At 40.9% G+C, this 13,101-nt stretch overlaps 1 protein-coding gene across 1 annotated transcript; it reads right to left on the bottom strand.

Moving 5' to 3' along the window:
* Window positions 1–51: 51 nt before the first annotated feature.
* LOC136544004 (probable LRR receptor-like serine/threonine-protein kinase At1g07650) lies at window positions 52–8,379 on the bottom strand. Its single transcript, XM_066536298.1, has 24 exons — window positions 8,220–8,379; window positions 7,957–8,104; window positions 7,715–7,786; window positions 7,533–7,601; window positions 6,933–7,004; window positions 6,780–6,851; window positions 6,598–6,669; window positions 6,446–6,517; window positions 6,282–6,353; window positions 6,081–6,152; window positions 5,934–6,005; window positions 5,789–5,860; window positions 5,631–5,696; window positions 4,912–4,977; window positions 4,783–4,821; window positions 4,615–4,673; window positions 3,858–4,237; window positions 3,574–3,769; window positions 3,263–3,424; window positions 2,357–2,475; window positions 2,051–2,261; window positions 1,714–1,948; window positions 1,093–1,243; window positions 52–426 (listed from the first exon to the last, which is right to left on the bottom strand). The coding sequence occupies exons 1-24, from the start codon at window positions 8,377–8,379 to the stop codon at window positions 58–60; spliced, it is 3,078 nt and encodes a 1,025-aa protein (XP_066392395.1). The 3' UTR covers window positions 52–57.
* Between the last annotated feature and the right edge of the window lie 4,722 nt (window positions 8,380–13,101).

Raw genomic sequence — 13,101 nt, 5'->3', positions numbered from 1 at the left:
ATGTTCTGGTCTACCCTTGGTAGTTCGTACTTTATGTACACTTTGAGTCATGGTGCACTACATCTGACTCACCAATGGTCTCAGGTCATTATTTATATCTATGGTTGATGATTCATTAGTGTAATTGCAGAAAGCTTGTTCTGTCAGTCTCTGACGCTCACTTAGTTTTTGCCGGAGGTTCCTCCATAAACCACCTGTGCTCAGGCAATTCTGAGCAAGACTCAGATCTGACAGCAAGGGCTGAAGAGGCGTGTGGCCCTCAAGCAGGCTAACAACTTTTGACATCTTTGGTCTCAGTGTAGGTGCTGCGGTTGTGCATAGCAAGGCAACATTTAGCATGATGAGTGCCTCTTCTGTAGAGTAATTCGATCCTAGGTCTGGATCTACCAATTCCAGGAGAGCTCCTCTCTCATGCAGGACACAAGCCTGGAACACATTTAGGACATGCAGTTAGCTTACTATCTCAAGGTATGCCCATGAAGATTCAATATAATCCATTTTCATTGTCTACTTCCCTTGTCTACATGAAAAAAAATGTTATTTTGACATGCTAGAGGTAAAAATCCAGTTAATGCTGTGGGAATGTAAGAATCTATTCCTTTTGTAAGGGACAATGATGCAAGAACTAAATGTAGAGATTTTGTTCCTTTTGACACATAGCTTGGTCATGGGATTTACCAAATGTGAATGTTTAAACAATAAGGTTATCTTAAATGTGCATTTTTTTTCGAACTACGCAGGAGAGTTGCACGTCATTTCATTAAGGTAGAAATAAAATACATGAGTCTAAATAGACCCTACTCAAGTACAAAACACCACCAACACACACCCATTCACATTCATATGGGATGCAGGATTGAGCTAATGTTACTGTTCAAATGATAAGGTAATATAAAATGCGCTTCCATATGAAATATCCTAGTGTTGAACAAAAACTGATCATTTTCTAGCAATATGGGCAACCCATATTTGTAGCAGAAACAATTATCTGCAGTCCATAAATGCTTGGTGTGTAAGGTGATGATATAGCAAGCCCTCCATCCAACATGGTCCAAACTGCTGTTTACGAATGGATAAAGATTTAGGAGTTACCCAATCTAGAAGATGAACAAAATCTTCCGTTGGCCTGTAGTTTGTGTTACTTTTTCCACTGACAATTTCCAAAGCAACAACACCAAAACTGTATACATCAGCTTTATCTGTCAAATAGCCACGCATAGCATACTCAGGAGCCATGTATCCGCTGCATGAACACAGAATGATCAAGTCAGCTGTAAGTTCTGCAGTTTACATTTACTAAAAAGTGAGCAGAAACGTAATTTCATCAGTTGTTCAAATAGGAACTGATTAACAACACTAAGAGTCTTAATTCAATACCACTGTCAATATGCTGTTAGTTGCATCTTTTTTTTGTTTATGTTTATATGCAGGAATGGCAAGTTGGCAACCCCCCAGATTAAAAAAAAGGAATGGCATCCCCCATATGTACGTGGTTTCTTTCCTGACTCAGTGACTCTTAGCCAATGAATTCTGTTTTCTCTGGCTTCCCACTGTTTATCCTTAGGTTGCTTGCAATGTTCATTGTTACCATTGCTACAGATGCCTTCCCTTCTAGAGCTTCTTATCTATAGCCTTGTATTGTAGGTCAATCAGATGTGTGGATGTGATTGTATGTTTCAACAAAAAAAAGGAGTGTGGAAGTTAAACACTTACATAGTTCCAGCTACTTTTGTGCTTATGTGGGTGTGATCATCTTCATTAAGCTTTGCTAGCCCAAAATCTGAGATCTTGGCATTCAAATTTTTGTCAAGCAATATATTGCTGGCCTTGATATCGCGGTGTACGATCCTTATTGTGGACTCCTCATGTAGATATGCTAGACCTTTTGCTATCCCAAGGCAAATCCTATGTCTTGTTGCCCAATCCAATCTGAGTCTGTATTGATCAACTGGACCCAGCAGTAACAGCCCATGAAAGTCTGTGAGTTCTAACATGTAGCATATAAGACTAAAAAAAGGGGGTAAACCAGGAAACATGAGAGTACAATTACCAAAAAGAGCTCGTGCAAGGCAATTATTTTCCAGATACTCATAAACTAACAACAGCTGGTTTCCTTCTGTACAGCAGCCATAGAGTTTGACAAGGTTTGGATGCTGTAGTGCAGATATCATCCCTATCTCATTAACGAATTCTCGATTCCCTTGTTTAGACCTTGCTGATAACTGCTTGACAGCAATGACGGTGCCATCGGACAATAAACCCTGTCAAACCAGCAATGGCAATGTTCCTGTATAAGTTGTGCTTTGGCAGTATTAACTTATTTATAGTTTATGCATGGAAAGTAATGCTGACTGACCTTGTAAACTGAACCAAAACCACCTTCACCAATCTTGTTAGCCAGGTCAAAGTTCCTAGTTGCCACTTTGATTTGTCGCAAGGTGAAGGAGCCAGTTTGCAGGTCAAGGGCTCGGAGATCTATAGAAAGGGTTTATATGTGGTCATTAACATATATACTAGTTGGTCATTAACATATATACTAGTTTGCAGGTCAAGGGCTCGGAGATCCTCACCCGGCCAAATGTCTACTCTGTGACCAAGAACAAGAAAACATTGATCACCTCCTAGTTGGTTGTGTGTTTGCCAGACAATTCTGGTTTGCCCTCTTGCAGCGCTTCGGACTCTCTTCACTCACGCCTCAACCCGAGGATTCAGCTTGGGAGGATTGGTGGGAGAAGGCAGAGGCGGCCACCACTGGAGATGTGAGAAAAGGATTAAACTCCATTATCATCCTTGGAGCCTGGAGCATCTGGAAGCACCGGAATGACTGTGTCTTCAATGGGGTGGCACCTAACATTAACACAGCCCTTAGTATAGCTAGGGATGATGCCCATTGGTGGTGTTTGGCAGGAGCCAAGGGTCTGTCCTTGCTCACTGCCAGGGGTGCTTAGTTAGTTAGCATGCTTGGTCGCTGTACTCTCAGACTCAGGTGATGTAGCTTTAGAAATCAGGGAAGGTGTGGGGGTGAGTGTTTTTGGGTCTATGTATGACTCCTTATTCTTCTACTAATACAAATGATACGCAGCTCTCCTGCGTGTTCGAGAAAAAAAACATATATACTAAGATATGGTTTCTTTGCTGCCCACATAAATATGGAAAGCTTTACTTCCTGATTTAACTACTTTGTTGCCAAGTAACCAAAAATTGAGATATATCTACCTGTTTATTACACAACACAAAATTTGAGATGAGTTTACTATAGTACCTTTATTCTTTGAACTCTTTCTCCTCTTCTTAATACGATAAATGCATACAACCAGAACAGTCAAAATTGCTATTATAGGAATTCCAATCACCAAAGCATCGGATATAGGTGCCCGTGAAATCTTATTGCTACTGCCAGTTTCGGGAGGTTCAAGAATAAAATCTGAACATGCTCAAAAAAGATCCAAACATCCAGGTCAGTAAGGAAAATAACAGTTTTGTTTCAAAAGTATAATTTGCACAGCTAAATGCTTCCTTGCCCATAACAGTTACTGGATAACAAAATTGACAAGTTTAAGAGTCAGGACACACTTGGTGTTATTGATATTGCAGATATCAGTGGGCCATAAGAACCTCTATATGGAATGCCTGTTGTCCCTCTTCCTGCCCAATACAACTGAATTTCTAGAGTATGATTTGTGATATATGTTTGAAAAGTCTTGATAACTAGCTTTCCAACTGCACTGGATGACTGCTCGATATCAAAATTCTCTAGCACCATTCTTCCCTGAAGTTAAAGGGCCTATTGTTAGCATCAGTGCTAACAAAGGGAAATGTTTTATTAGTAAGAAAACAGGTAAAAAAAACTAGTTTACCTGTACGAACACATTGAATCTTCTTTTGCCAAGGCTACAAAATGTGCTGTCATTTGTGAACACAATTTCAGCAAAGTGGAGTTTAACTGTGTAGCTCCCACTGAACATACAAAGCCCATAATATGTGAGGGAAAGAGGAGAAAGACGGGCTTTGGTGTACAACTCTGAATAGGGCATGTCCAATTTTGATGTGCTTGTTGCAATGTAGCTGTCATCAGTGATGTTGTCGTCCATGAAGTTACCAGTGCTGCTGAATGCCCAATTTGAACCTGGGCTTACATACAGCAATGAAGCACCTTTTGGCGTCGTGTCAGCTTCGTATTTAACTCCATTAATAGTTGTTTCTTTGTCACCACAATTGATATGCAATGAAGATCGATCTGTGAAAAATTGTAGGTAAATGTTCCATGTAGCTTCAGTGCTAAAACAAGAAGAAAACTAACTATGAACTGAGCTTTTTATGTAGATTAAAATTAATGTACCTTTGTGTAAGCAGCCAGAAATTCAATGACTGATTTTAATAGGTGTATTTATTTTGAGTTTACCATTTGGAGTTTATATAATCCTACAAGCAATGGCAATTGTAACTTATCCAAACATCATTAGTCGTTATCAATGCTACCCTTGTCACAGTTATCGGTATCCATGTGAAATTCATGTAAACAAATCATTTTCTTCTCTGTTTATCTATACGAATGCATTATGGTATACCAATGCTTCAGAAATAACTGTGAAGCAACACTAAGCATCAACTTACATTGTCCATTTGAAGCAACACATGGGAAATTCCTCTTCAAGCATGACTGAACACTACTTCTGCACATAAGGTAAAAGCGACCAGTGTTCGAGCATTTTATTTCATCTAGACAGGTCCATTGCTATAAAGTTTCTAGTTGTATTGAAGCAACAAGCTAAAGAATCTTACAAACTGTTCATGTCAGATGAATAGCTCTCCACTAGATTGCTGCAGTCAAAGGATTCAAAGGAAAGGGTAATGTATTTTCATAAGGGTACCAAATAGCAAGAAGATTGGATATAGCTAAAGGTTTCTTACACACTCCCTGGAAGGCATTGGTTAGGACCTGAACTCCCCATCGTGAAGTTATTGAAAGATATGTCTCTGCATATGATCGTTTTCTGTTATTTTTTCTACTGTGCTAATTGAAAGTATTTTTTTTCTCGAACGACGCAGGAGAGCTGCATGTCATTTCATTAAGAAGAAGAAAAAGGGAGCTACAAGGGAGAGGTCAAAGACCAATCCAGAACCCCCCACCAGAATGTTACAAAGGGAGCGTCGAGAGACCAATCCCAAAATCTCACACAGCACCAAAACTAAAAGAAAAAAAAATGCTAATTGAAAGTATGACTTGTAAGTTCAATAATAACAGTTATATTGTTGAAACTCTTAGTTACATGTACATATGGGTATCGGGCAATTCTTCTCTATGCCCTAGTTAAACAAGGGTGGACATAAGAAGTAAAACTCAAACTGACTCAAGGCTATTTCTATTATCACAATTATGGATGCTTTTAAGAAACTAGGAAATTATTTATCAATTTTCTACAATCATGTATGAAGGCCGGTAATTGGGCATTGTATTAACACACCAACATCTTAGAATGTTGAAGTCGTCCTTTCTTAACTTTAATGCTAATATTAAAATGCCCAAGAAAAGAAAGACATGTGCCATATTTTAATGGATATATGTGGGTCTCAGGGTTTGTTGGAAATAGACCCCCAAAAAATAGCGATCAAAATAGATAATAACTTACACGATTTTGTTTCTTCTTAATAACCATCCAGGTATGTCCCCAGTGAGTGAGTTTGCAGTTAGATATCTGCAGGACAATTTTGGTAGAGGCACATTGAAGGAAGGGGCACAATGAAATGTCCTGTAAGAGTTCAGTTTATGCAAAACACCACAACTTACATGTAATCAACCCTTCCCATGTTAGCAAAAGAAGCTGGTATTTGTCCACTCAATTTATTAAAGCTCAGATCCCTGCATAGACAATGTCGATAGTAAAATATGTGACTTTTTTAAAAAGGGTACTTAGTAAGTTGCCATTTATTACAGATGCTTCAGAGTTGTCCATGTGCCAATATAAGGCGGGATGCTTCCACTGATGGAACAGTTCCTTAGTACCCTACAAGTGATTAATTTTGTAGCATATGACAGCCAGCATACGGAAAGCTTGAACTTCAGTAAACCACGAACTTACAATTTGTTCAAGGATGACATTCCACTTAAATCAGGGAAAGGTGAACCACTACCTCTCAGATCACTAATCCTCCTGTTTTACACAGAAACAGAGCCATTTACTTAGGACTTGTACGGTTGTGCAAACTTATACATAGTAAGAAAATATAATTATGTCATTATGTGTGAAGTTATAAGAGTTTTCAGCATTGTGCTGGCATACAGATCATGAAGGTTTGTCAATTTAGATAGGCTGGGGGGAATAGGGCCTTCCAACAAAGATCCTTCGATTTGCCTGCACCAAGAGGTGTTACACTAAATAAAAAAAAACATATTGATCTGTGGTATTTTCTGTTGGTAGTTATCATCGTGAATTCACTGGCTCACAATGTTTGGAGCCTTGCCAATTTTTCCCAAAAATCAGGCAGCCTTCCAGATAAATTGTTGCTAGAAATCCTCCTGTAACCAGTTCCAATAGTTCAAAAGGACTTCCCAAAGTGAAACAGAGTGGGAAAAAGGAAAGATGAAGGTATCCTTACAAATCAGTTAAATTTGTCAACAAGGATAGAGTTGGTGGTAGGGATCCAGTGAACTCATTGGCTGATATTACTCTGAATTTCAGGATCAGTGCACAAGCCGTCAGAAAGCAAAAATTACATCCACAAACTCTACCGATGAGTATACCTTCCTTAGTGCTGTATGAATCATCAAATACACTCACAGCCTCTCCAGATGCTTAAGATGTCCAATTTCAGGAGGGATTGGCCCATAGAAACCATTGCCTTCAATGTCCCTGCAAATTAATTTACCAGTCAGAACTTGGAAAGTAAACTGATTAAGTAAACTAGTTAACAACACCAGACTTTTCACTTACAGGTGAGTCAGGGTTGTGATATTTGTGAGAACCATGGGAAAAGGCCCTGACAATCTGTTTCCCATCAGTAATCTGCATGGATTTTGCACCAACAGATCAACAGAAATGTTGTGCAATTCTGTTGTACATTATGAAACACACATAAGTCTGATCTATATTATACTCAGCAATGTATTGCTTTTTCGAGAAGTACTGTAAGTATGGCGTCCCGAAACCTCTCAGGGGAACTGGGAAGGTTAGTATGGGATGCAATTCATTTTTGTTTAAAATATACTCCACCCAGTCATGAATACATCACATTTTGGACAAACAAATTAATTAATAGACATGCTAAATGTAGCCTTTTTTCCTTTGTCCACAACATCCTAGGCCCTACACCACAGATAAGATCACAAGACAACAATGACACTGGCTTTTACAAATGGCAGGAAAATTAGCACCCAGTTGGACGAATATTTTTCCTCCCCTGAGGCTCCATGGTAGCTCCACATGCTAGCAGTAGCACATCATTTTGTTTCTACTACCACTCTACCATGCAGTAACCAGTGTAGGAAATTAAGAATGGGCCGGGGTAATTAAGGAAAGTGCAAGGGCACTCACAGTCCTTGTAACTTCATCCGGGCCCACTGGCTGGGCACTCCACCATGAAACAAGCTCCGGCTTAGATCTCTGAAACATGAAAAAAAAAATACAAGGACTTATGTTTTTTTTGCTATTTTTTATTCTCTTAACAGATAGGAGCAGTAATGTTTTGTGGCACATGTTGAAGGTGCGTTGTTTACATGTGGAGAAGATAGGGGAGGTCGGCAAAGTCCGGTGGGAGCTCGCCGGAGAAGTTGTGCCTCCTGAGGTCTCTGCAAAACCAATGGATACAATACTTACATTGCCTGATGATTCAGCGAAGTTAAAGTATGTACAGTTGTATACATGACAATTGACAACACACACAGACTTATTATATTATATATATAGATAGATAGATAAGAAATACAAGAAACTAAACCACGCATGCACGCATACATACACGTGAATGACATGGCAGACTGTATAGTTGGAGTCGGAGAAGGTGCAGTGGCAGTCCACTCCGGCGGCAGGGTCTTCGCACGGACCGGCGGCGGCGAAGTCCCAGTGCAGCACGCCGAGCTTGGCAGCGATCCGGCGAAGGACACGCTCTGCGAAAAATCAGCTGAGTTCAAGAGGAAGGGGGACCGTACCAATCGCGCAGGCGCAATGCGGTGGTGAGTGGTGACTCATGGTGAGCAAGAGCCAACAGAAGAAGGCACGCACCTTCAGGTGCGAAGAGGGTAGGAGTGGGAGCTGGAGCAGGTGCCTGCTGCTCAGCCGCCCCTGCGCCATGGGCGGCGGCGGCCTCGGTGAGCAGCAAGCACAAGAGGCACACCAAGAAGAACAGCCTGCCACACGGACACGGGGGCGGTCTCCACGCCATTTCTCTGTGCCTAAACTCTGTGTCCCTCTCCTCTGATCTCTCTTCCAGCAATGCCAGTGGCCGGAGAGTCTAGTTAGTTGGCTTCGGAAGGACAGAGAGGGAGAAGTACATATCGTTGGGCGTTATCCGGCATGTGTATTGTTGAGTAGTACTTGTGTGCATTGCGTCGTCAGTGCAAGTGCGCTGCTGCAGCATGTATGCAACCTTCCTGAATCGTTCCAGTACGTTTCGGAGCCGTAAAGACCCAGTCAAGCATGCATCAGAGGAGGAACGCGTAAGAATAGTCGTATCTCTGGTCAGTTTCGGATGCAGCAGTAATCTAGTGCTGCTGGCTTGCTTTTTGTGGGCAGCTCTGCACTTGTTATGGTGACCTGCTGGCTGGCTGCTTTCTCTCTTTCTTTGGTAAAATGTTCTCCAAACCCATGCATACTGGAAGTATTCTTCTTCTTCATGGTTTAGTTACCTGCGCACAACTTACGGGGGTCAGTACCTGCACGGTCGTGTGTGTCTGCCTCCAAAATTTCCACGGCGTTAACCGGATCGATCGGAGAAAAGTGGCTACCGGCTGCCGGGTGATTGGAATGAATCTCGTATCATCCAAACAATTCCAAAGCGCCGACACCAACACAATGCATGTATTTCAACGACTGCAAGAGTCATGAGTTCTGCCGTGTGAACGCTCGATGTCACTCACAAAACTGACATCGGTGAAGGCGTCGCGTGATGTATTCTTCCTTGCTGACCCAAACTGCATGCTTTAAATCCGGTCTTCGCATTGGCTGCTGCTCTACTTAGTACCCGGTCCAAGTCAGCCGGATCGGAGTGCCGGACGTTTGACTCCCTCGGTCAAGGCCATGCATCATTCAATCAAAAGAAAAATAAAAGAAAAGAAAAGGCCATGCATCATGCACAGCTGCACACGTCCGTCCCTGTCTTCACTCTTCATGCATGTGCTGATGCCGCCAATTTTCTCTCGATCGCCTCTCACATGTTGTCGTGGTTGTTGACCTTAAGTCAACTCTAACGATGACCTTCAGTCAAACGCATAAAACATGACTGCAAGTACACTTTACTGCACGCGATTTAGAACTAATTCTATTTCTACTCATTCTACATCGCATTTGTGTCCCATAACGTGCAGCGGCCCAGAAAGTGTTCAACTTCAACAAAACCGGTGAAACAAAAAAATATTTTTTTCTTTGTCCAATCTGAACTTTTCCAAAAAAAAAATCAACATTTTTTTTACAAAAACGTGTTAAACAATCCATTTATCTTTCCAATAATCTCCTATAATGAACATTTGGCTTCACTAAATTGGTACTTCAAATATGTTAGTTAGTAGGCACTAACGATGTTGAAATACTAGTTAGTGTCGAGTTATTATGATATAGAATAAGGCCCTTTTCGTTTGGAGGAATTTGTGAGAGAGTGAACAGTATTTTTCATCCATAAACAGTGTTTTCAGCTGAATTTCAGGGCAGCCGAATGGCCCCTAAGAGAGAGCGAGAAACATGTGAATTCAATCAGGCGTCTAATTAAAGCTTACTTGATGTAGTATTTGTAAATTAAATTTGCATATCAATCTACCCTACACTCCTATTGTAACGGAACCGACTAATTTATAAGAGCACAAGTACAAAAGCAATCACCGAAGTGATCAAACCGTCATACTTGAACCCATATAAACCCGGTAATCAATTGAAACCACGGAAGATTCCAAACCAACTTGTATACAACCCAGATCACAGTAATTCAACATAACAAGCCACATGTTACATCCGTTTCACAAGTAGTTCATAAGTACCACATACATCAGAGTACAAATAGTTATTACAAAACGAGTTCACAAATAGCGGAAGCAAAGTAGTTTAACACCATCACACACACTTAGTTCAAATACAAGCCAGTACCATAGTCATATCCAGCAAAAGCAGTAAGATAAGATAACATCGATGATCATGCAAATGATCTAGTCTTCATCCCCCGCAGGGTGGAGACAATACATGCAGAAGCCGTTATAGAGCACGTCATCTGCAACAAGGGGGAAATAAACCCTGAGTACGAGAAGGTACTCAGCTAGACTTACCCGTCGAAAACCAGAAATAAATGACACCAAGGATTATGCAAGGCTTTATCGGTGGATCTAGCTTGACAACCATTTTGCATAAAAGCTTTAGTGATACGAGAACATAATTTGATTTATGAGTAAGCAACAATTTAACAATATTAACCTATCAACTAGATTAGCACCTGTACTAGAGCAAGCAATTGATTAACTCCAAACATTAGTAACCATATCCGGTATAATGTTGTATCATCATCATCATTGATTTAACCATCAAGTTCAATTAAGTGCATCTACGTTGCCGCTGCTCAGTCAAGTTCTCACTATCCGGGAGAGACGGCGATTCGAATCGATTCCTATCCAGCTGGAGGGGTATTCCTAACACAAACCCAGGCATACCTCGCGAAGGCAGCCTTAGGTCACCTTTGGTACATCTCAGGAATCGTGGCTCTGAGCAACGCCGCACCCTCAGGGAGTCCACTCTGCCAGGTGGTCAATCTCACCACGGACTTACGCCAATAGCTCCCCGCACATCCTTACTACCGCCAGGGTGCACACTTTCACTTCTCGGTCTTCCGGCCTGAGTTGAGCTACTCGGCTTCGCGGTCGAAACGAGTTATCCGGCTAACTAAGTGATAGGCATGCGTTCAACATGACATGAGGACGTACAGCGAATCGGTCCTTAACCGACACAGACGGGGATAGATCTACAACCAAGACCTCCTTGCCTTGTTGCTTCTCTATCGACCTCCCGCCCGGTCACAATTCATTATTAACACATGGTTATTCTCCACGATAGCAATTATAGCCAACCGTGACTAGACATTTTCCTAATATGCAGGTGACAGGAAATCACCTGACTCTTAACGGTCTAAGCATGGCTAAGCTTTGATTCGCTCCTGGACCTAAATAGGATTTAGGGTACGTATACTGGCCAAGGAATAGACATATATGCAAGAAGTGTTCGCATCCAATTCCTACCACTTAATGCATCAATAAATAAAGATACTCAAAGTAATCATTTTTAAAACATAGGAGTCTTATAATGCTCCGAGGCTTGCCTTTCAGAAAAGATGAAGGTTGGTGATCGGGGCACTCAAGAACTCCTTCGTTGACTCCTTCTTCGGGGGCCTGCACCTCCTGCTCCTGAGCTTGCTGCTGCTCCTCCGGAAGTACTGGCTCGAATTCCAGAAGCGTAACTCCCTCCGGAACACCTATTGCATGCCGATGCACAAGATAAATATCATGGATGCATAAGGAATGACATGATGCTCATGATGAATGAATCACAGTAAGTGTTTAACGAAATATCACTAGACACTCGTTTATCGATTAAGAATAGCTCTATTCAAATCACTTTAAACATGTATCTAATCTTAACTTAAAGAACAAGATCAACTTACCTAACTTGCATAACCTAAGGTAAAGCTGCTCATCTTCAGTTAAAGGCCTAACACCTAAGAACATTACCATAAACTTAGAAATAGTAACGGTATACATAATTTAACATTTAAAGCTTCGTATGCATACAAGTAGTCCCTTAATTCAATCACAACCAGAGTTCTACAATTTCAAATGACTTGTATGAGGACATTCTGGAAAGCTATGAAATTCTCTACAAAACAATTGTAAACATCACAGCATGATACTTACGTTAACTAACTCGAAATTCCGTAAACCTAGAATTTGTCCATAATGGCAGGGTTACTAACTTATTTATTTAACGATGATGCAAAAGCCTAATTTGACCAAACCAAGCTTACCAACTTGTTACACATACCAGAGGAACACTAGAAAGTATGGTGCTGACTTCTAAATAAATTATTTAATATCCTTTTCCAATTTATTTAGTTAATTAGGTGATTAAAGCAATATATAGTAAAACTATTCATAAAAATCTACAAAAATTACAGTAGCTATCTCATGCTTCACATAGACTACCATAAAAATTTCAAATCCATTGAGCAAGCAGAACTTGCTGTACCTAAAATAACAAGTGGTATGTCCATTTTTAGCATAATTAGGAAACCCTAATGAAAAGTGTCAAGCAACAGATTTCTCATTTTTCCTAGCATCATTCTAGCATAAGAACCTTACTCACCAAATTTTACCTACACTGGATCTATAGAAAAATTATGAAAATTCACACAAGATCCATCCATTGATAAAAAGAAATTCTATAACTTAAAAAACATACATGCACTAGCTCTAAAATTTTAACCAGAGATTTGCTCATATAATATTTTTATTAAATACTAGACAATACTAGGAACTCAACAAAATTAGAACTATAACATTTGGATCTATATACTAGGAAATACCTATTTTTGAATATCAACACAAATCTGTGAAATAATAAAGCAAAACAAAATAATGAAACAAATCACAGCCACAGCTGGGCCGGCCCGAGGAACGGCGGCCCGAGAACGACGCTGGCGTGACCCAAACAATGGAGCGGCCCACGCTGGGCTCCCGCCTCAGCCACGGCGGCTGACAAGGTGGCCCGCGCGTCAGAGAGAGAAGCAGGGGAAGGAAGAAGACGACGGTGGGACTCACCGTCGGTGGCTTCTCCGGCGAGAACAACGGTGCTACGGTGCTCACTACAGCAATGCGCATCTAGTCATGCCCTTGATTGATGCTTTTGGCGCGGCTACAGG

Source organism: Miscanthus floridulus, chromosome 3 (assembly GCF_019320115.1).
Source record: "Miscanthus floridulus cultivar M001 chromosome 3, ASM1932011v1, whole genome shotgun sequence".
NCBI lineage: Eukaryota > Viridiplantae > Streptophyta > Magnoliopsida > Poales > Poaceae > Miscanthus > Miscanthus floridulus.
Note: the sequence above shows the minus strand (reverse complement) of the source record. Positions and strands in the feature narration are given on the sequence as shown.

What these genes read in the sequence shown, in the direction of transcription:
- LOC136544004 (XM_066536298.1), bottom strand. Translation starts at nt 8,379, where the DNA reads ATGGCGTGGAGACCGCCCCCGTGTCCGTGTGGCAGGCTGTTCTTCTTG. An exon ending in TGTTGCTTCAAATGGACAAT is followed by an intron (nt 4,238 to 4,614) that starts GTAAGTTGATGC and finishes AATTTTTCACAG; the next exon opens with ATCGATCTTCATTGCATATC. An exon ending in AAAGAGTTCAAAGAATAAAG is followed by an intron (nt 2,476 to 3,262) that starts GTACTATAGTAA and finishes CCCTTTCTATAG; the next exon opens with ATCTCCGAGCCCTTGACCTG.